Source organism: Strigops habroptila, chromosome 3 (genome assembly GCF_004027225.2).
Source record: "Strigops habroptila isolate Jane chromosome 3, bStrHab1.2.pri, whole genome shotgun sequence".
NCBI lineage: Eukaryota > Metazoa > Chordata > Aves > Psittaciformes > Psittacidae > Strigops > Strigops habroptila.
Genome location: NC_044279.2, coordinates 60,421,947 through 60,445,377, shown reverse-complemented (window position 1 = coordinate 60,445,377; position 23,431 = coordinate 60,421,947). Strand labels below are relative to the sequence as shown.

General features: G+C 37.6%; 1 protein-coding gene across 17 annotated transcripts in view; it reads left to right on the top strand.

Annotated features, from left to right (window-relative positions):
• The window catches only part of SOX5 (SRY-box transcription factor 5), a 644,656-nt gene that overhangs the window by 410,738 nt on the left and 210,487 nt on the right, over positions 1-23,431 (top strand). For all 17 annotated transcript variants that reach the window (XM_030478980.1, XM_030478979.1, XM_030478981.1 and 14 more), the window contains one exon: positions 8,443-8,653. In XM_030478980.1, coding sequence (XP_030334840.1) covers positions 8,443-8,653 — 211 coding nt within the window. The remainder of the gene's footprint in view (positions 1-8,442; positions 8,654-23,431) is intronic.

The window sequence follows — 23,431 nt, the reverse complement described above, 5'->3', positions numbered from 1 at the left end:
CACCCAGACAAAGGAATGAGGTAAAGTGTGTCTGTCTGGTACGATTTTTAGTAGGCTACCAGAGAACTGATGAGGTGATCTTACATCCCTTTCCCATCTGAAAACTGTGGTGAATAGTAATATGAAAACTAGGTAGCTGGGAACAGCTCTGGAGCCATTGCTAGCCTATGGCGCTCCTTTTATTGTATCCCTGAATTCTCTTCAGATGGTCCTCTCCCATTCTTTCACAGACAATGGGTTTGTTTCATAGTAAGAAAGCTGTGATGAAACTGTTTTTGACACTCAACATAGGTTTTATTACACTTACAAAACCAGAGTTGTTGTATGTGGTTAGTAAGCTTGTATTTTTACAAAGATAATAGTTTTATACTGCATGATTTCCAAACTATTAAAAGGATTTAATGTATGCTGAAGACTCTACCAAGCTGTTTTGATAAGTAGTCTTATTTTTTGTTTAGCAAGGTCTTAAGGGTGATCTTTAGTCCCCCAGGGAAGAGATCATAAAAGTCTTAAAAGTGCATTTGCAGAGCTTTATTTATTATTTTTAAGCATGAAGATTACTAGCATGAAGATAACAAGGCTGTTATAGTACAACATGTTCTTTGTTTTGCAGGTTATAGCTAACATATTAGGAGCTCTCAAAATGCCAGTTTTGTTTGTTAAGTATTTTGAGAGCAAATAGATGTAACCCTATACTGCATTCTTAAAATGAGTTTTGCTGGAGAAAGAAGCAGCAGGAGAGATCTGGTCTTAGGATGAGTGTCAGGAATTATGTCACTAACCACATTTACCCAATACAAAGTAGTCATTGCTATTTTACTGTATTTAATAAATATGTTCTGTAGAAAGATCTGAAATTTACTTGTATATATGGGGGAACACTTCATTGCAAGAAATGGGACAAAGAGGTGGGCTAAAAATAAAACCAAAATCTTAGCAAAAAAAGCAAATTATTTAAAAAAACTCGCTGTTAGACATCCAATATAAAAGGTTCTAAAATTTCACTCACAACGTTTTCTCTCATATTTTTTACTACAAACATAACCACTCTTTGCATATAATTCTTTGATTTGTAATAAATCAAGTAGAAATGGTGGGATAAGCAGTAAGAAATACTAAACTTGTGCTGTGTGTGTGGGGATGGGCTGGAATGCAGAACAGCAAGAGAAGAAATGTTTGCCTTAAAGCATCGGTTATCAGATTGTGCTCTGTACTGTAGATAGGCTGATAATGGTCTGTTGAAGAAGCACAGAGAGTCAGCCAGTCACACTGTTTTGGTTCCAACTCTATTTTCAGGAACCTATAATGAAATCAGAGGGAATTAAATGAATATATATTACTGCGCATTTTCAAAAATCCCACTAGGCAACTCCTTATATCTTTAGATACTTTAAATCCTTGAAAAATCTGCTCCTATGTTCTGTAAATCACAGAAGATAAAGTTAGAAATCAATGCAAAACGGATTATAAGTTATTCCTTTTGTGTGAATGCAGCTGAACAGTTTCTTACAACTCATACCCAAACCTTGAGAACGCTTGAAATTTTCTCTCGCTTGTGCAGTTATGGCAGCAGTCTGAGTATCATGGTATTTCGAAAAAATCAAAGTACATTTCAGTGTTGCTGTCAGATATTGTGGGGTGGCACTTGATATATGAGAGAGTTCCCAATTTCCGGTTTCAGATGATCGGGCTGTAGTGCACCACAGAGTAAGAGCTGAGTATTTATTGCATCAATAAAAATGAAAATACAACCACTATGAGGCTTTTGTCCAATAATCTCAGGGCTTTTTACATCAATTATATGAAATGCCCTAAGCTACAGGAAATACTTATTACTGTCTCAGTTTTACATATGGAGAAAAAAGGTAGACGAAAGGAAAGTGCCTGATGTAACAGAGTTCATAGAGCAGATGGACATCTTTTCGAGCTTCAAATAATTTTCAACTAGGTTTATGGATGTCAAACTCTGGAAATACCTGTTAATCTTCCCATTGAAACCTCTGCCAGTGTATCTTCTGCTTCATCAAAAAGAGGTTATTAATTAGATAGGGCACTTGACATCAAATAAATACAACCTGAAGGACAAGAAATAGTAATGATTGCCATAAAAACCCAAACCCAACCCAGTACCAAGCAAAGTATTACCATTTTAGAGGGAGAGCAAGATGTGATCAGGATTCTTTAAGTCTGATAATTGGTAATACTTCTAAAATGTGGATCATGGAGCCCCAAATACATCATCTCGGCAAAGCCAAAACAATATTTGACTTGAATATATTTAATATAATTGTAGTAAAGAGAAAAAAATGTGCATCTCTCTTTACTGCGTTCACCTAATTCAAGTAAAAATCTTACTTCTCTGACATGATGACCTCTTCATCTGGCTCTCTAGATCTGTTCACCAACTTCTTCACTCTCCGTTATCTTTCAGTTCCTTGTCATCATTAAAACCACAGTCCTAAGGAAAAAAAAAAAAAAAAAATCTGTGTAAGAATAGCTGTTGGTTTGCATGGATCTAATTGCAGAACCATAGCCTGTGGATGTACATCTTTCTAGGTTTATTTACGTGACACCCTTTGACATTGCTTTTATCCCTCCTTGGATTATGTGTTCTTGTCAGCTCTTACTTCCTAATGGTGTATTTATCCTCTCTCACTTTTTTTTCCCCTTCTCAATGCCCTTTTACATAGTCTCGTTTTCTCCCTGTATCCTTCAGTGTTTCTTTTAATTCTCCTTGGGATCATTCCTTTCCACCACTGATGAACAAATTTGCTCCATGAAGGAAACCTATAGACAAAAGACCTATTTAAATATAAAGTAGAAGCAAAAAAATCCTAACATGTAAAAAAACCCAGTGCAAAGCCTTGTGGAATATGTATGTTCCTCTTCCAAAGGTGCCAGGGTGATAGCGGCCATAAACCACACAGGTTTATGGTAATGTCTGCCCTACAGCCCCGATGACATAGAATGGAGAAGTAGAGAGTTTTCCAAATCAGTTAAGTGATTTGAAGATATGATTCCCATTGAAAGCTGATGGCACTTATGCTCCTAAAGTAAGTTAATTACATTAATTACGGCAAAGATTGCAAATGGAATGTTAAGAGAAAGTAAAAGATCATTCTTGCTTTGTGACTATCGTGTGTGTGTTTTGTTTCTTTTAAACCTTTAAAAATATTGGAAATGTCAAGTTTGGTTTTTCTCATAATTGCTGGTGGACCTCCTGGAGGCACTGGGAGTGTTTTTGTAGCTTTTGGATTTTCACTTGAAGTAGCTATGCTGTTGAATCTTAAACATAGATATTAATTTCCTAAAAGTTTATTAGGTAAAATAAATAAAAATAAATTGCAAACAGTGCTAAACTGCTTAAGAATAATTTGTCTTCAGAAGTGTGAAGTATTCTGTGAAGTATTCCATTTTCTGATTGTCTCTTATGTCATACTGTTACCACCTTCCTGGTCACTATGGAGACTATAAAATAGATAGGTTGATGTAGACAGCAGAGCAAAAAAATTGGCTTTCGTGTCTTCTTTACACATTCTAAAAGAGCAAAGTACGGGCAAAATTCCAGCTTTGAAAAAAAGAACCTGTTAGGTTGCTTTTAGGATCACAGGCTTCTTAAAATCCGACAATATCAGTGCTTGTTTTAAAGGCACAAGTATTTTATTCCAGGTGTGTCTGGCTGCAGAGCCAGAAGCTTGATTCTCATAATCTTTTTTTTTTTTCTTTTTTTTGCTGCAGATGCAGCCTCCTTACGTACCATATGGTGGTAATTAACAGTTTCAGACTTAGTTCTGAGTTTTCTTCTGCTTCGATTATTGGTTGGTTTGGGACACAATTTTAATGTCACAGAAACAAGAGTTTTCTGTCTTGAGTTTAATTGGAGACAGGAATAATGTGCATCTCTAGATGATGAAGGAGAAGATGAGATCTGTTTAGAGCACTAAAAGGTATTTTGGAAATCTTACCAGGTGTAACCTGTTTCTGTTCACTAAGCTTTTCACTGTCCTTCTGTAGAACTGAAATAGATCTCTCTTGGACTCTGGAAAAGGAGAGAGACAATTTGAAAGATACAGTTGGAATGAATAGTTTCTTTTAACAGCAAAATGTTTACACTTTTTATGAGAGCAAGGGTAACATTGTGTAATCTTTAAAAAAGATATTGCTTAGTGAGGGTAAGTCCATTGTGTAGTGACATGACTTTTCCTGTCAATCACTAAGGTGACAAGGGGGCTAGATTAAGTAAAGCTTGCCCAAGATTAACAAAGGAAGATTACTGACCTCATCTTGAAAGGGCAGAAGCTTGTTTTATCATTATACCTTGGAAGAGGTATTTCCTCCATAGGTGGAAAGCTGTTTGGCAACTTTCTTGTAAAGGAACAAGTCTTCCTGTGGATTCTAGCTTGGAACAGAAGCAGAAGATGTGAAATGTGGGCCAGTCCTTAGTTTTGTTGCTGTCGTTGGGGAGGAAAGAACAGCCCAGGGTGTTTGATTCAGCAGTTTGATTTGTGTAGGTCCTTGTCCGCCTTTCTGAAGTGGGAAAAGCAAGAAGCAGCAGCATCAGGTGTTGGTGAGTACACTCCCAGCTCAGAGTTCAGTGAAATGTACCAGCTTACATCAGCAGAGCAGTTCGCAATGCAAATGAACAATAGAGCCCCATCCACAAAGCAGCTGCTAACTGCATAAAACTGTTACCAGGATTAACAGTGCCAGAGGCTGGAATGTAATCAAACTTGAACAGGTGAAGTGGTTACACAGCTGAGAGTCTGTTCTCCTGTAAAAGAGTGTCTGTTTTTCCACTGTTTTTGTGACTGAGAGATAGGTTTTATGTGTGGCTTGATGGACTTAGTTTTAAAATGTCAGCAGTAGGTATTTAGGTTCTTTAATACTCTTCACAGTGTTGCTGCTTTTCTCTCAGTAACTAAAAAAACGTTATGCGAATTTGTCCTTTCAAAAAAGGAACCTGCTGAATTTCACTTATTGGGAGGGAAGTTCCTTCTCAGGGGATTAATTTTAGTGTTGCTCATGTATCTTTCTTGCCATTAAGGATTTCTTTGAGTATTTTCAGGGGGTTAGTTAAACTCTCATATGTAATATCAGAGGATTTTCTTTGCTAGAAGTTTTTAAGCTTTATGCAACCATTGACATGAGTAGCTTTTATGTGGAAGTATCTTTTGTGTTTACATGGTAAAAGTAAAAATCCAGAACCATTGAAAGTTTTTTTCACTTTCCCCAGTAACAGCATAAGAAAGAGCAAAATAAAACAGAGAGATGTAAAGGGAAAGACAAGTTAATAGTTGAGCATTTCACATTGTTGTTCTGGGTGACAGAATAAAAAGATCATGGACAAGTGTGGAAGACACATTCTTGAGCTGGTGTGCTAGAGGATACACGTTGAACTCTCATCAACAGCACTAGCTGGTGTGTGCACTCATCTGCTGGTACGGGAAGGAGAGGATTCCTCTCAGATTGCAAATCACGCAATGAATGTGTGATTGCTACAGATCTTTTTGAATGAATAATTCACTGGTGTACTGTAATTTAGCCCACTGAGATGTGATTGCAGCTGTTCCCCTACTGTATATGTGTTTTGATTAAGTGGAGTGTATCTTAAACCCCACAAGTGTATAAATAGCCCATGTATGTGATATGCAAACACTGCATACATGCACATCTAACAAGAGCAGTCTAAGGAAACATTTTGTTTTGGGGATGATTACTTAGATGTATATATTAATATATAATTTATCTATTTAAAAAATCTGTATAGAACACTCCCCTTTCCTTTTTTGTCCAGCTATGAAGTCTTCTTAACCATGGCACTATAGATATGCTTTTAGCAGGACGTCTCTAGGTTATTAATGAGTTTATCATTCCAAAACCTTTATAATGTCAGAAGTTACTTCTTTTGTGCCTGTTTTGCAGGTAGTAAACTAAACTGCAAAAATAGAAGTGAATTTTTCCATGCTTATACAGAACATGTGAAAGAATTAGAATTGAATATCCAGAGTCTGTTCATGATGTTTTACTCACAAACTACTCTCTTGTCCTCTCCCCGTCATGATTCCTTTTCCCCAGAAATAGAGGCAGGGAAATTTTAGTAGTTTTGAAAATACTTGTGAGTTCTATTTGAATGCCAAGCAATTCGTGATTTTGACAGTCACCTTATATTACTTTTATGTGTCACTCAGTCCTTATGTTCTTATGCTTCTTCTATTTTAACAAACTTGTTTCATACTCGGAATATATTTATAAAAATAAACCCACTTGCATATACCCAAAATGTATGTGGTAAGATCAGCGATGATTCCTGAGGTTTAGGCAGCTGTTTCAAGTACTTTGTGTCTGTGACCAGTGTGTGACATACACAGAAACACGAGTGTCTTTGGGACCCACTTTGAAAAAAACCCAAGAAACTAGTTCCTGGTAAAATTAGGAATGATACTGTTTGTATATGTAATTGATGGTATGGGTGCATTTAAGAACTGTCACTAAGGATGGTATTTGGCTCATCTGTCCTCAAAGCATGAATAAGAAAGCAGCTTTCCAGATATTTCGTCTTTTGGCCTTGTCTGTAGGAAAAAAATTGCCACTTGGTGATAATGGGCTTTAATGTTAGGTAAAATCTGAACTGATGCTGAAGTTTAATTCTTTCGCTTGTCTAGGTCAGTGTGAAAAACCAGTTTCAGGTCTATGTATGTGGAAAAAAAAAATACATTTAGCTTCAACTCATTTTTGAAGTCCAGTGTTAGCAACTAGTAATTTTCCAAGTGCAGAACAGAAATGGAAGGAGTTGCAAGGAAAAAAAGGAGCATTTCTGTTGACTAGATTCAGAAAATTTTTTAGGGCTTGGTCGAAAGCTCATTGACGTCAGTAGAAAGTCTCTCATTAACATCACTGGGTTTGGCTTTTGGGGCATATGATGGCCCAGATTGTAATCTCAGTTAAATCCGATTCTGTTAGGGAATTTATTCACTAGTATAACATATTCAAGCTGCTCAAAACTGTTTGTACTGAAAGTTTTCTTAACCAAAGGTAACCTTTTTCGCAGACACTTTGTTTTGGCAAAACAAATACATTCTTTACTTCCTATCTTCCATGTTGCTTTTATTCAAAGTTTAATGAGATAATTTTTTAGCAATTTGTGTTCTATTTATGAAAAGACACTTTTTTCTTTTTTTTTCTGAAATACTGAGGTTTATTAAACCAGAGACACCAAAAATTGCTCAGGAAAAAAATAATAAGCACAAATCACTAAAATCTGTATATCTGTCTCTTTCATACTCTATAAAATGAAAGCAACTTAAAAATTTTAAAAATTATTAAGACTTTTTCATCCACATCTGTAAGTCAGATCACAAGATAGTCCTGTGACTTTTTTAGAAGTAGTACTCATTAAATATCTGAAATACAAAAATGCGATGATGAAAAAAAAATTTTGGAGAATCTGATCAAAGTGAAAAATGTTCATATTTGCAGCATTATATTATGCAGTGTATGTACTCTGCAGAAAGATTCATTTGGAGACATTGACCTAAGTTTTGCAAGATAACGTGTGTTAGCAGGGTTTCAGAGATGTGTACAGAAAGGTAGGGTATAAAAGAGACATAAAAGGGAAAAGGAATATGTGCAGAAAATGTTGCTTTATGTTGGGGGAGGCATGGAGCAGAAGGCTCTTACATTAATGAATGCAAGTTTGAAGATGCTGGACCAGTTTTGCTTTCTATTAAAATTAATGAGTAGACCTCTATGGACTCTCACGTGAGGAGGATTGTGTGTATGTTCCAGGAAGTCACAGTTTTGCCACTGTGCCACCAATGAAAGTCATTAGAACCACCTTTGTGCAAAATACTGTCTCTACAAAAAATAAAGGTATGAGATGGAAGAGGAGAATAGGAAGAGAATTAGAAAACAATAGGCAGTTGCTTCACTCTTTATAGATCGGAGAACTCATTGAACTGTGAGTTATAATAAGTCGTATGGTGAAGGGCATTTAGGATTGGTTACTATTTCATTTTATACAACAACTAACTAACGGGGCATTAAGTACTTTATAAAGTCAGGAAATTAATGGTCCTTGTAAAAAATGAAGACTTTTTTGAAAGAAAGCTGTAAAAGAACAAACAATTAAAGGTAATCAATACCATTGTTATTAGGAAACCGATGAGTACAACACTTCTTCTCAATTAGGGAGAAACTATAATATATGTTTTTCTCTTGCAGGCTGATCTGTGTTCACTTCAGGCTGTAATCTTAGTTTATGCTTTATGGATAGGCTTTGTTCTGAGTGTTTTTGAAGCATTGCATGCCTTTTTAAAGGTTTCAACAGAAGAACAAACAGCAGTGAACTCAAAGAACAAAGGATTTTTCTTTCTTTCCATCTTTTTTTTTTTTTTTAAGAAAAGAAAGAAATGTTTCATCTCAGTTTTTTTTTTTCCCTTTCAGGAAGTTGATGGCAATAAAGTGATGTCTTCATTTGCCCCGCACAACTCATCTACCTCACCCTTGAAGGCAGAAGAAGGTGGGCGTCAGAGTGGAGAATCATTGTCCAGCACAGCCCTGGGAACCCCTGAAAGGCGTAAAGGGAGCCTAGCGGATGTTGTAGACACCCTTAAGCAAAGAAAAATGGAAGAGCTCATCAAAAATGAGCCAGAAGGTAAGGCCTGGGAAACTGGCCAAAATTTTCTGGTTTGTTTTCTATTCTCCAGATTCTTTGGATATGTATACTTTTTAATCTTCCCATTTTCTGCTCTGCTTGCTTTTTCTTACCAGCAGAATTGAAGTAAAGAACTCCTCGTTCTTGTCTACATTAGAGATTTCATCAGTATCTCATCATACCTAACATTTTTAGCTGTTCCCAAATGAGAGTGTTTGTCTGACATAGCAGTCTTTTTGTCACAGTTGCAATAGACACAGCAACCTCCTCAAAATGAACACTAATTTTAACAGCCTGGGGGTCATTTAAACCACTACTCTCTCTTTCCCCATTTCCAAAGCAAAAAGCAGAGTTATCAGCAATGTCAATATTTTTGTGAAATGATCTAGTAGGTGTGTCATTATTTGAGAGATAAGAAGTTAAATTTGAAATTCATTAAAGCTTTTGTATGGAACATGTGCTATCATGTCAGCCTCTATTTATCTGTAGTGCAGGTACTATACAAACAGACATAGTACAGGCTTTCTCTGCATTATGTCTGGCCACCAAGTTTCAATCTTGGCATATAGGTATAATCTCTGGAGAATCCGTTTCTTTTTGAGACAGTATGTTCAGTCGTGCTCTGCTTGTGCTTTGTAGGCTGAGACTAAGACAGAACCTTTCTCCTCTTAGAAGCCACAGAACAGCTTTCCTTTAAATAAGATTTTTCCATTCCTGCCTATGTGAAACACAATCAGACCCCTGACTGGAAGTTGCAGTTCTCACTATATTCTCCATAGGTATCCAGCATGCATATTTACAGCTAGATTTTCAGAGGACTGTGAGCCAGTTGATGTTGTGTGAACATACAGAGCCTTGTTCTCTAACGCACAGTAGTATGACTTTACTTTCATATACACTTGTCTATTCTGCTATAGAAATCTATTTCAAGTGTTTAAAAGCATGGGCCTCAAAGCCCACCCCAGTGTTGAAGTATGACTTGATAGCACCTCCAAGAAAATTTTAGGACAACCTGCATGCTGGAACGAAAACACAGACACAAACACAGCCACATTGTCACATACATGAGCATGACATGAGGACTACAAATTAGTCTTCTTTAATGAGCATGCAGTAAGGGTCTGCTGGGAAACAAATTCTTTGTCTAAGCAATTTTTTTAATATTACATATAGCATTTCATTTCGCACTAAGGTTGACTTAATGGTCAGTTTCGTGACCTCCCTTGTGACTCTGAATGGAAAAGATCTTTCCTATGTATGGATGAGGTGGGGCGAAGGAAACCAGACTTTTATATGAGAGGAAAGAAGAAGGGGTTCTGGGCAATGTATAAATACCCTGTTGAGTATGAGGTTTTACAAGCCGTACAGGCTCCATTAAGGAAAGGCTACAGATAGATATGAGAACGGTTGCAGAGCTTGTGCATTATGTCAGCTCTACTAAAATGAAAATATACAGTACAAACAAAAGATGTACAGCTTTGTGAAGAGATTGGGAGAGAGGAGGGGGAGCAACTGAATGTTGGGCTTTGCAAATGCGTGCAACAGAAAATCTTTTCTTCCCTCTAGCCATTGTTCTATTGTTTCAAAGGCCATTAAAATGAACAGCAGGTTGTGATGAAAATTTCATTAAGCTCTAGTTAAATCATTATGAGGGTGCCATATTTATGTCTCTGCTTACTCCCCATCCAGGAAAAAATGAATAGGAAAGGGTTGGGTTGGGGTTTTTTTTTCTTTCTCCTTAAAAGCAAACTAACAAAAGTTCAGAAGTTAGAAGAGAATGGGAAATGGGATATGAAACAAAAGGAGGCCAGAGAGGTGAGCTGGCTAGGAAGAAAATTAGACTTGCATAAGAGCATTGAGAGGTGGTGAGGGACAAATGCATCATTTTGACAAGTCTCCCTCCCCCTTCAGCCAACATGATTGTTTTTAGAGTGGCTAATTAAAAAATACATATTTCTGGGTGCAGATGGCAAGACTGTTCTTAGAGATCCTCTACAAATATGACTCCTTTTCCCTGAAAGATGTATGTACTACTGCAAGCACAATGTCTTCTCTGTTGGAATTCCACCAGAAAATCTACTTATTGTCACCTCTTTTTCATGTAGTGCTAAAGTAAAGTTGTCAGTCATCACTGGCTGGTAGTCAGGTAATTAGCATATTAATGAATTTCCCTGTGAATAAGATAAGTTACAACTGGGAATCTTTGGTAGTACATCTAGGTAACGATTCAACAGTGCATGATCACTTTGTATTTCAGTAATAAGTTTTAGTCTTGCTAGTTTGCGGAGCTTTGTAGGAGAAGACCAAAAGTCTTGGTTAAGCTTACTGCATTATGTCAACAACAGTAGCACAATACTTTATTTCCCTTTGGAAAGAAAGGGAAACATTTGCACCAGTAGCTGAGGTTTAATTAAATCAATATCCCGTGAATCTTTCGAAGACCAGATATGAGCCAGATTCTCATTTCTCTATGTACTCAAAAGTTTATATATTATTTAACTTGTACAATGGGTTGTGTTTGCTTTGTTTTTATTGTTTGAAATTCTCTTCTGAATTACTGTGGGAAATGTGCTTTTGAAGCAGCCTTTCAAATGGCCTGTTTCTTCAAAACTGGGAAAAAAAGGGGCTGAGTAGACAACTTTAGGTCTTGATTGAAACCTTCTAGCAGTCAGGGAAAGGACTTCTCTTTCTTAAATGGGTTTTGAAGACAAGTGAGATATTCCAAATTACTGATAACAGGTCTGACTGTTTTTAAGAAATTTCATTGATATAAAATCAATGGTTTTCTTAAATTGTATTTCTTAGAAAGTGAGAGTAAAAATTCGTAAGTTTTGTCAGTAAAGAACAAGGATTTTTACAGTGTTACAAAACATACTGCTCAGGCTGCACAAATGCACACATGTATGTATGCATGTATGTAAGCACATACATGTACCCACACAAGAGCTGACAGGAAAGCATCGCTTTTCACATAAATTTTTTCCATGTTGATTTGTTGTATATATGCCCTTGGTTAATGTCCCCTGTAGGAAGTCATGTTACCTACTTATTCCAAAGAACTTTCCAAAAGCTTGTCACTTCCTTTTCCTCCTTGCATATGTGTTTCTTTTTTACATATGGGTCTATACTTAGCTCTAAAGTGCCGTGCTCTTTTTTTTTTTTAACCCCTAAACTTGCCATTTTACTCTTGCTGTATGAACGTATGTGATTGACAATGAGTCATGCTGACACAGAGTATTTCAGTGAATGTAAAACTTGTGGGATTTTACTCATTGCTAATACAGTGCTCATTTTTCTTCTCTCAAATTCTGCAGAAAATCCTTATATGCAGCTTTGGTATTAGGCCCCCAAAGGCATAAACCTATTACTGAAGTCACACAGTGTTATTTTACATGAAACATTCTGTCCTTTCTAACTTGAACTTCAGAAGAGGAGTCAGTCCCCTTTTATTCCTGGTATACAATAATGAAGATAATGGGGTGGGTTTGGAGAAGCCTTATATACTGTGACAGACCTCAAGCCCTTGCCCTGAGGGTCGTCTGCCGACCATGGGATTCCTTTTGCAGCTAAAATCATTAGGCGAATGAGATACAGGCATGTTTTTCTTCTGTTTTCTTAAGGCATCAGAGGATGGCAGAGACTCTCTGTCTGTCTGTTCTCCTCATTTGTAGAAATGAAATGGAAATCTCTTTGAAGTCACTGAGCTTGACACAAGTTCATGAAAGCAAAGACCAAAGCAACCACTTAGCTTTTTCTTGCACTATTAATGGGATTGGATTGCTGTATTTTAATTTATGGCCTGCACTTCTGGAAAATTAAATCTCTGAAATCTGTGTAGCCTTTCCTCTAAACGTATGGCTTGGCTTCTGGAAAAGAAATAGACAAACAAGTAAATTCTCTCCTATTTTTAGAATAAGCCAGAGTACTCCCTGTTTCTACATCTCCTAACTTTTAATCAAGAATCAATCTTCTTTTTCCATTTTGGCAGTATTTGTTTGTATCAGGTTATGTATCTGTCTGTTTATCTTTAAAACTTACATGCTTCATCTTCTGAGGCCAGATCTATGTTATTGTGCAGAATTTGTAGGAATTCTGGATAAAAGGACCATGGAGACTGTGCATATGGGCATGTGCACCTGTGGGTGCACTCGTTCATCTGCATGGTGCATGCTTCTATAGTAAGGACCTCTGAAGCTCAATTCAGTTTTGCCACTTAATGCTTTGAATTTTATATAAATACATGTACACAGATATACGTGTATATAAAATGCATGTATTATATATATTTAGACATACATATATGTGTAAACATGCACACACAAGAATTGTGTATATGTAGTGTTTCATATTGTTCCTTCTCCAAAATTTCCGTCTAGTAGTCCTTAGGTCTTCTGAGCAGGAACAATTAATCTTAAGTGTTTCGTAAGCAGGTAATATATATGTTTGCAGGGCTTTAACAGGCAATGTGAGTACTAGAGCCTCATGCATTATAGTATACTGCAATACTGTGAGTAATCACTTCATTGGAATGAAAAGGATCAGAAAGGCTTCTCGGGCATGATTTTTGTCTTCTGAACATCCCCCAAAGGCTATTTGTGTTTGATGTTTAAGTTTACATTATAAATCATAAGACCTGTTCCTGTGGTAATTTAAATGGCTGTTGTTTAAGCAGTTCTGTAGTCTATAAAAGTGAACCATGTTGAATTCAGGTTCTCTAGTTGAAATAAGATCCCAAAATATGTCCTAATATTATCAAACTTTTAATCAACATATCTTGTAAAGAAATCAAGAGGTCTCCCTCTTCTTAAGCCATAAATTCCAAAGCAGACCACTAATGGGCACAAGAAGGGAGGCCTTTGAAATGCAGACTCTTGTTTTCAAATCACAACTGATGAGATGGGAAGAAATACAGTGAACAGATTCGGGAAAAGCCTAAGGATACTCTAATTGGTTGAGGTTTGAATTTCTTTTATTTGGTTTTTCACTGTCCTTTTGACAAAGTACTTGTTGAAGAGGCTTTGTAATGCTGTTCTACTGAAGGACAAACAAGGATACTTTGCAGTTGAGTACTTTTAAGTTTTGTTCATACATTCCTGCTGCTGTGGAAGGATGCTTCAAGTGCATTGTGGTTCCATGTTCATCTATGCAGTCTGTCACCAGAAAATATATCTTTTCTTGTAGAGCAGGCTATCATAAAACTTCCATGCGCGTCTTTCAAAGACCCTGCCATATGGAAATGTGCATTCCTATACTGCTGATAAAAATAAAAAATAGTTTAAAACAACAAAAAAGATGAAGTTTACAAAACAGGCCTATGTGAAGAGAAGACACTGTTAAATGCTGCAGTAGCTTAAACCTTTGTTAACAAGCGCTTTAACTCTAGAACAGAGGTAGCCTAGTTTAAAGCCCTGCCAGCTCTTACTTGCTCAAAGTGTAGTTTATTCATTTGTTACCTTCAGTTTTTAAGTGTTTTCCTTCCTAATAGTTTAGCCTGATAGTCACGGTTTATTTCAATGGGTGTTTTCAAAATTTGCTTAGATTCCCTTCCAAGTCTCTCTTGCTTACATCCTCAAAGGTTTGTAGCTTTTGGATTTTTCTTTTCTCTTTTGATAAAGGCATTTGAGGTGCTGATACAGCATCTTAAATATAGAAGAAAGCATTATGGTCAAATAAGATTCAGGAAGTTTGTGCTTTTGGAGAGAAGATGCACTCACTCTCCCCCTCCCTTTTCAGAATGAAAGGCTTCTCTGATGGATCTCCGTAATTAAAATTTTCTTCCAGGGTATGTTTGCTCCATAATATTGGACAAGCAGCAGGCAAAGCAAAATGCTTGATCTCTTAGTTTCCATCTTTTACAGTGCAAAATAATTATTTAGATTCCTGCCTGCCCCTAATTTCCCAGGTAGCCAGACTCTTCAATAGTCATAATTCATTTCAATAGGGGTTTTCTAAACTTGCTGCCACTCTTAGCCTGCATCGTTCTGGCGTGCCTGTTCCCCCCCATTGTATTCCAGCTAGATCAGTTTGCAGTCTGCCTTCATTTTTTGCTCTTTCTTGCTCTCTTTTTTTCCCCTTCTCTTTCTTTTTTTCTCTTTTTTTTTTTTAATTTTTTATTTCCCCCTCCCCCAGAAAAGCCATTAGCCTTCTGAGCTTTATTTCAGTCCTTGCATCACTGCTAGAAAAACCTCTGACCCAGACTGGCAATATACAAATATACATAAGGGAGTGTGCCAGCTCTTTCTGTGTGCTTATGTGCCGCAGCTTTTGGGGATGTCATTTATTCAAGAGTGAAGAGCGAGCCACCTGTTTCTCAGGCCTCTTGTCCCTCATATTAAAGGTTCAAGCCCTTGCTGAATAGTAACATCTTAATCTGGGCAACATACACAACATTTAGCTGAAACCGATTTGTTGAGCTAGTGGGGTTTGTGGGATTTTTTTTTCCCTCTCTCTTACCCCCGAGGCGCTTGTCACGACCGTGCATATTAAAATTAATCAGACCTCCCAGGCTTGTGTGACTGTGTGGTTTAACATGAAGAAGTGGATATCAAGCATTTGCCCTAATTAAATAGGCCTGCTTGGTTTTGTTCTAGTGGATACTTGGTCTTTTTTTTAATAAGAGCTGCTTATGGAGGAGGCACGGCCAGCTCTAGAGTTAGTGGAGAGCTCACTTCAAAGTTTTCCCCCCCACCTGCGCCCAGGATGCTGAGACTTGAAGGGCTCCCTGTGTTCTTTCTTAACAGCACAATTTGTGGGAAGTAAGTGGAGGGGGAAGGCGAAAATATGGCCAAATGAGCGGGAGAGCGATCAGGGAAAGAGAGGCGAGGAGCTGGGACGAGCATGTGGATTGGCTTTTTGAAGTTGATTAAGATGACCTGTCATCCTGTCTGATTAGCTTTAGATCTCAGTCTGTGCCATGAGCTATTCACAAGGCTGTCTTGTGTCTTCTGTTTACCAAGCGAGGGAAAGCCTCTAGTATGGCAAGGACCAACATTTGCAGCAACTCCCACTTGCTTGTTTAGCTAATGAAGTAGCCTAGTAAAAACACTCTTTAAGTTTGAAGCTGTTGCTTGCTTTTATTAGTTACGTGTCTGTTCAACGTTGATATTTTTAAGGTAGTTTGAACATTGCCGGTTTTACACAACTGTATGTATCTCTTGCAGTGTAAATAAGCTGTACTGGGAAGATAAAGCTCCTTTGATCATCTTTTCTTCTCATACAGTTTAATTGTGTTGTAGTTTCTGCATTGCCTGAGGAGAAAATGTGCTATGTGTGTGTGATTTCTATACTATACTGCAATATATAAATTCAAAAAGCACTCAAAACAGAGTAAAGAAGAAGTGGGATGGGACACCTTAAAACCTGTTAAATAGTAATTAGGACTGATACCATTTAGCAATTCAACTAGTTGATTTTAGCCAAAAATAGTAGAAAATTTGGAACGGTCAACATTTTTAGACAAAATGTTTGATTGGAAATGATATTTTTTGTTTGTAGATGTTTAAGATGATTAATCTGAAATAGAAATGAAAACATTTCAATTAGGATTAAATAAAACATTTTGGGTCAGGTGGAAACAGCTTTTCCCCTGACATGGTTTGGCAGCTGAAATGAAAAAATTCAAACTAGTGAAACAAAAATGATTTTCAAAACCTGGAGAGGTTTTTGGGGTGTTTTTTAGTCTAATGACCTGAGGAGGACAAATGAGCAGTTGTTACAAAGACACTTAAATGTATCTGAATGTTATGTGCTGTGGGTTTGAGGGTAAACTGTATTTTAGTCAGAAGAGCTTTCAGAATTTGATTTCCTACAAATGTGCACATTTCTATGTCTTCTGAAGCCTCAGTCAGAAAAGTTTTGCAGCACCTACGGCATTTTATTTTGAAACAGACTTTGGAAGTTTGTATGTTAGACATACTTGACATGTCTTTGCAGCAGAAACCTATGAGTCTATTCTAAAAGACCTAGAAATCTGCAGTCGTTACACCCCCAGAATTTTATTTTACTTTCTATTAAAATTCTTGCAATCCTGTACGCTGGCAAAAAGCAAAGCTTTATTTATCTGTTTCCATAACAGTTCAAATCGCTGAAGTAAAACCCAGCAGGTAGGATGATGCTCCCTTGATTTAAAAATTTATTGCATGTCCATGCACTAACTTTTTGCCATCTTTCTCTCTCTCTCTCTCAAAGTATTATTCTTATTCTTCCTATCTTATTTTTCACTTCAAACATTGGCACAACCCAAATGTAAAGAACCATATTGACACTGCCAAGCATCTGTCTGGTGCTTGACAGCATCATAGAAACCCTTCCACTGTTTCATCTGGGTTGCTATTGGTTATTTAACAACACAATGCAAACGGTGCAGTGTGGGTGTATATGAAATGGAAAGAAAGGTTGAGGTGGGGGGAAGGAGCCCTGTACAAGTAAATACGTCTTTCAACATATCTTTTGTTTGGTCTGTTTGCTGTGTGCTATTCAGTAGTCAATAGAAGTTGTTTGACAGTTCTGCAAAAGAGTAAGAAACCTTTTCTTAAACTTTTATTCTCCTGCTTTTGTCTCGGTCCAGAAAGTTCTGCTTTTGTTTTTCTTGCCTTGCGTTGTTGTCACCTGTCTGTTGTTCAAGGGTTTTTATCGTCGCTGTTTAGCTGATGTGACGTAAGTTGTTACTTACGAAACAGTCCTTATTGAGCCGTGATCTTGTACAGGTGAAGTGGACATTTAGAGAGCTTATGAAAGGTTTACTGTGGCAGTCTTTGGGGCAATAGAGTTCTTTCAAGCTTGTGTTCTCATTTATTTATTCAGCCAGGGGATGAAAGTGAAAAGCGAACGAAGAGAAAAATCAGTCTGTGCTTTCTGCTGAAGAATGCCCTGTTAGCACTTGTGAGGCTCTCTGAGATGTTTAGCCTTGATTTAATTCGTATTTAAGATCTTTCCTCCCAGCACATTAATATAATGTCAATGTAGAATGCATTGCATGGTGTAATTACTAAAGAGAGCAGTAGTTGGGAAAACAGACGGTAATTGAACACATGGCTGTTTATTACAACAGGACAGTGCTCCTACGCTGGTATTTAGGGCATTAATAGGGAAGAATTGATTTGTTGTTTTAAGATGAATTCAATCACTGTTGCTTAGGCCTTTGTTTGTTCAGGCCGAGTTATGCTTTGTTTGTGTTATGTGCCCAAGAGGTTTACACACCACAGCGTGGCATTAGTCATGCAGAGGGCTTGGGAGCAGAGAGCCATTTAAATGAACAAACGACATTTTTCTTTTTGGCTCTGTTTATCTTCCTCTCTAGTTTTGTTACCCTCTAATCTATCTCCATCTCTCTCCCCCTCTTCCTCCCCTCTCCATTCCACCCCAAACATTTTTGATCAATGCAGAGGTCCTCCTGCTTTCTTCCTTCCCCCTCCTCTTTATTCACTCTCCCAAAGACAAATGGAGCTCTGACTGACAGGTGGCAATGCGGGGTTGCGGCATGGTGTAAACAGGAGTGGTTGCTCCCAAGTTTGTGCAAGGAAGAATTGGGGTTAGGGAGAAAGGAACGTTCGACTTGGAGGAAAATGATTAATTTCAAAGTGGACAGAGAGAGAATGAGATGTACTACTGCATGTCTCAACTCTGGTGTTCTGGAAAGAGGGAACACATGCACCTTTTGTGGCTCCTGCAGGCTTGCACTCTGGTTGGGCCCTGTGGAGGCCCCATCTCTGGGTTTTAGTGAGCCTTCTGCCGTCTTCTCCGTTCTACTGATGTGAGTTGGAGGGAGGAAGAGAGAACCGTATGATTGAAGTTGAATTCCTGGTCTCCCCGTTGTGAGCAGCATGGTTTATATTTTAGGCTCATTGTGCTTGAGAGGAATCTCGTCTTGATTTATTTCTGTGTGTGGGAGAGTTAATAGACACTTCAGAACGATGTGGGACAAATTCTGCTCTCAGATTTAAGTTCGCAATTCCTATTGAATACGCAAGAGCTTTAAGAAGGCAACATTTGACCCAATACAGGATTTGTAAAGAACCCAAATGAATTGGTTTTTTATCCCTATACAGACAGGGATTAGGCCTGTTCCTAGAAAGAGTACTATTAAGAGAACTAAAAGGTAACAACAACAACAAATCTGTGCAGTCATTAATTGCTAGAAACTCGTATTTCCTAGAAGGTGAGATACTTGTATCCAAGTAATATAGTGCATGATGAATTAGCACCCAGGCTTGCTTATTGAAGGGATAGAAAATACTAGCTTATACAGCACTGAAACTCACAGATGTGTGATGCAGGGAGTCAGATTCTCCCTGTCAGGAGAAGTAGCAATTTAGCACACATGTTTTTACACTGCAACATGCAGAGAAGAATATGCACCTCAGTTGTTCATCTGAGCCTTTTAGCCATAATTAATTAAATTATTGAATCTCTGAATAAATAATAGAAGCACAGGAGATGACAGCTGGAAGAGGATCTGAAGTTCAGCAGTGTTTTCATCTGTGCCTACAATCATAGGCAATTGGTTGTGAATGGGACATGCTACTTGGCCGTTACTTCCAAATCTTTTCTAAATGTCTAGGAAATGTAGTTGCAAAGGCCCAGCCCGTATGCCCAAGGGGAAATTTCCTCCCACTTCAAAAAAAAACCTCCAAACAGTTGTATTGCACTGCCAATAAGCAAAATTGACCACGGCTAAAGATTTATACGGCCCTGAAGTTACAACTGGTGTCCAAGAGCTTTATCAGAAAGGAAGGTGTCTCTCCTGATTTGGAAGTGGTTATCCAAGTGTCCTGTTTTTCCAGTAGAGTTTGGAATGTTGCATTAGTTTTGTACTGTAGATTAGCCCACACAATCTCAAGGTAAATAGTCTAGAGACGAAGATCACGTGGAGGAAGTAAGCCTCTCAGTTTTTTATGCATCCTTGATCCTTTTTTGCTAAACCTTTTTTTTTTTTTTCTGTTTTGCCCACAACACATATCCCATTTCAGTAACTGAGCATCTTATCTCCCACAGAGTCCAGCACCGGGGAGGGGCTGGAGGGGAAGGCAAATAAGTCAACAACTAACCAGAAAAATAGTTTCAACTGTAGACATTACTATACATTCACTCAATCCTGTAAGATCACTGTCTTGCTGCAAAGTCTAAAGCATATTAATGTATTTTTGCTGGGATGTCTATACACTAGACTTAAATAAAGCAGTGTATTTCCAAATCGTTCCCTTTCCTTGTATGTGAAATTAATATATATGAAAATGAAACTAGAGGACGGCAGGCTTTCGCTAATGATTTTCAGCTGCAACATTTCTGGATTCCACACTGAGCTCATGTACAGCCTTAATCAGCAATGCCGTTTAACTAAATATGGAGACAGTTCACTGAAGATTATTTTATTTTAAGTCTTTTTTATGCATTTCCTCTTGCTGTGTCATCTAATTGATTCACAGCTCCTGTGAGGCTTTGGGGTATAGGACACATATCCATGCAAAATGCATTCTTCCTTTGCATGTTTGGCCAAGTCAATCCTCTCTGAGTTCAGAGGAATTACGAAGTTGTCATTGGGAATCATTCTGTAACTAACCATAAAATTATTAGATGAATAATACACATGACATAGGGGTTTAGGCAATAACCTATTCTTTCTACTGAAAAGGAAAAAAATGCACTCCTTTTGAGATGGTCATGTTATTATATTACCATTTTTACCAGTATTTTATTGCTAGACATGTTACTGAATGGGAGAACACAAGTACCCGGTGGATGTTATATGGCACGCATAACCCCGTATTTTAAAGTAATGGGCCCCACAGAAGAGAAGAAGACAGCATAATTAGAGGTACTTTCTTACATTGCCAGACTGCAAAATTTTCCCAAATTCTCTAGTGTGAACTCTTTTTGTTGGTTGTTGGTTTTGTCCTGGCCATATGCCTTAAACATAACATGGAGCAAACTGCCATGAAAGTGCTAGAGTGAGTTCAGCTGCCAGTTGCCTTTCATCCTCGGTTTCTCACATGTCCTTCCTAACAGTTGATCTGCTAATATTGGAAATTATAAATGTTCACCAGAAATCAGAATAACTCTACCAACCACTACACTGCTAAGTATTTTCAGTAGCAAACAAGACACAGTGTATGGCTATTTTTTTAACTCATCTGCTTCAGCTTTTTTAGTAGACAGGTTTCTGTAGACATGAAAACAGGTGAAAAAACAAAAAGTGGAGAAGCATGGCTTCTGCATTTGCGTAAACAGGCACCAATATGGGAAAATGAAACAGGGAGACAATTTTTGTAAGCTTTTCAGTAAAACTCCCTAAGAGAGTTTAAAAGATGTGCTCTAGTATTCTTCAGACTGTCTCTTCTTCCTTAGGATGCATCTTTGCAATCTGGTTAATCTTGGGATAGTGAAAATACTAGCAGGGATTTGTTTGTTTGATCGATTTATTTTTTTATTAAAAAATCTTGTTCCTACTAGAAGAGGGCATTGGGACTCTTCAGGCAATCCCAGGTAGCTTTCCTCTCAGGCTGAATGCATTCCATAAAGCTGTCGGTTCTTTAGCTTAATACTGGGTCTTAGTGTATTAATTCAAGGCTTTCAGTGATCTAGGACACAACATGTGCCAGGAGTAGGAACTAAAATTAGAGGCAGACTTTTGGCTGAGAGAGCCTGCTTGAGGCTACTTGGGGTGAAAGAGGAGGGAAGAAGCCTGACGTCAGTAACAGCCCAAGGACTGCAAGAGGTTCAGAACATCCCCTCAGACACAGGTTTTTCTGCAACACACACTGTAGTGAATGACCCTTCCTTTTCTGTCTCATCCCACTCACTGATAAAGCACTTGGTGGTGAGGTGGGCTCCTTGTCAAAAGCTCTCATAGTTCACTTGTTAGAGCAAAGTCCAGTTCGTGGTATACTGGGATTGTGATTGTTTTATCTTTCCCCACTCTAAAAGTGGAATGAAAACTTAAATAGTAGCTAATCTTTTATAATATGCACGTAAAAAAAGTGAAAATTTTGTGAAACGAAGTGAAATCCTTATGAAAGATTCCAAGTTTCCATTCATAGAGAGCAGTTCTTGATGATGTAACCTAATGGTAAAAAAAAAGATGAGGCAAAATAGGGCTGAGCGACAAGAAAATTGCTTCTTCCTTTCTTCCTCCTTCACTTCAGTGAATATGTTTTACTATGTAAAAATTTGTGCTTTTGGCTGTTTGCAAGAATCATTTTCCTGTAATTTTTTTTTATATATATAATAATTCTGTTAAAGACTATGAATGAGGAATAATTAGACATTATTGTTTGGTTATGTAGATTCTCTTGTGATCCCTTCTTGTTTACTTCATTTAAACTGTCGGTACTGTTCTTGCCATGTAGACATAATGGCTGTGTTACTTCATGAATATGAGATTACAGGGACCTTGTTTTAAATTGCTGTAACACTTGTTCCTCTTCTGTGATCATTTCAGACTATCCGAAACATACTCTTTCTTTGTGAAAAGATACCCAGAAACACAAGTTCATAGACATTTAGTCTTTACTAAACGATCTTCAGTCTTTACCTTATCCTGGCTTGTCTCTTTCTAATAAAGTCATAAGGCTACAATTTGCCAGTGGCGTGGGGTTCATGTAGACATAAGTGGGGGTCCTGGTCTAAATAGGATGCATAGAGCCTATTCTGCAATACGAGAATTTAGCCTTCTATTAAAAAATAGAAAGATTTTTAGTTGTTATTGTTAGGGAAAAAACCTTCTCTGAAATCTGTATTGTGAATCTAAACGCTGATATTTTGCTCCTATTCATGTACAGCACTTTCTTTGATGACTGTTGGAGTTCTAATCTCACAGGGAGAGGAGAATATTGGAGTTGAGATTTCTTGAACAGAGCTTAGGGGATAATATTGTGTTTAGTTTGTTTCACTAGATGCAAGCTAATCAAAGAATAATTAACAATCAGAATGCCAAGGTCCTTATTCGTGTAAAGGATCTGGTATTGAAGTCCTCAATAAAGTAACACTCACGTGGAATTCAGTGAGACTTTAAACCTAACAAATGCTTCAGGATTTGTCCCCAGCTATTTTCTCCCTGTCAGCTTTTAATGAGCATCCCATGAGAGTGTTTAACAATTGTACTGACTTTGATTTTTCAAGGGTTTGGAGAAAATTGCTTTCTCAGGTTGCAAAAAAAAAATGTTGAAACAAAAAAAGCGCATTTTTCCATTGTGATGTCTAACATACTGTAAGCAGATTCAAAGACTGTCTCACCTCATGCTTTCTCATAGGCAGTATGTTAGGGACATTATAGAAGAGTATTGTGTAGAAGTTGCCAGGAGGAAGAATTACAGCTGATAGATGGAAGTATTTTAGACCTCATCTTAAATTCTTGGGGTCGAGATAAAATTTTTACAGAGAGGTAGTTATAGATGCCAGTATTTTGTTTGTTTGTTTGTTTTAGAAATGAAAGGAGGAAAAATGCCACAGTTAAGATCACCATACAGAGCCTGGTGTTTAAATGCCATGATTTTGTGTCAGAAGCAGCAGCTAGTGTATCTGGATTCATCCCTTGCCTCGCTTTCCTCGGTTGTCACTGAGAGCTCCCAGGCTGAGACAGATGGTTGCTGGTTTAGTTGTGTGCGTGGGAGACAGGAACTTCCACATGTGATTTTTTTACCATTTGGTAGTAATTAGTTTGTTGTATAAATTAACATTAACTGAACCATTCTTCAGGCATTGTTTGTAATTATCTTCTTTGAGCCTCTGAGTTGTGTAAAGAAATAAAAACTGGGGAAGAAACTGCTTCTTATTTTATACAGG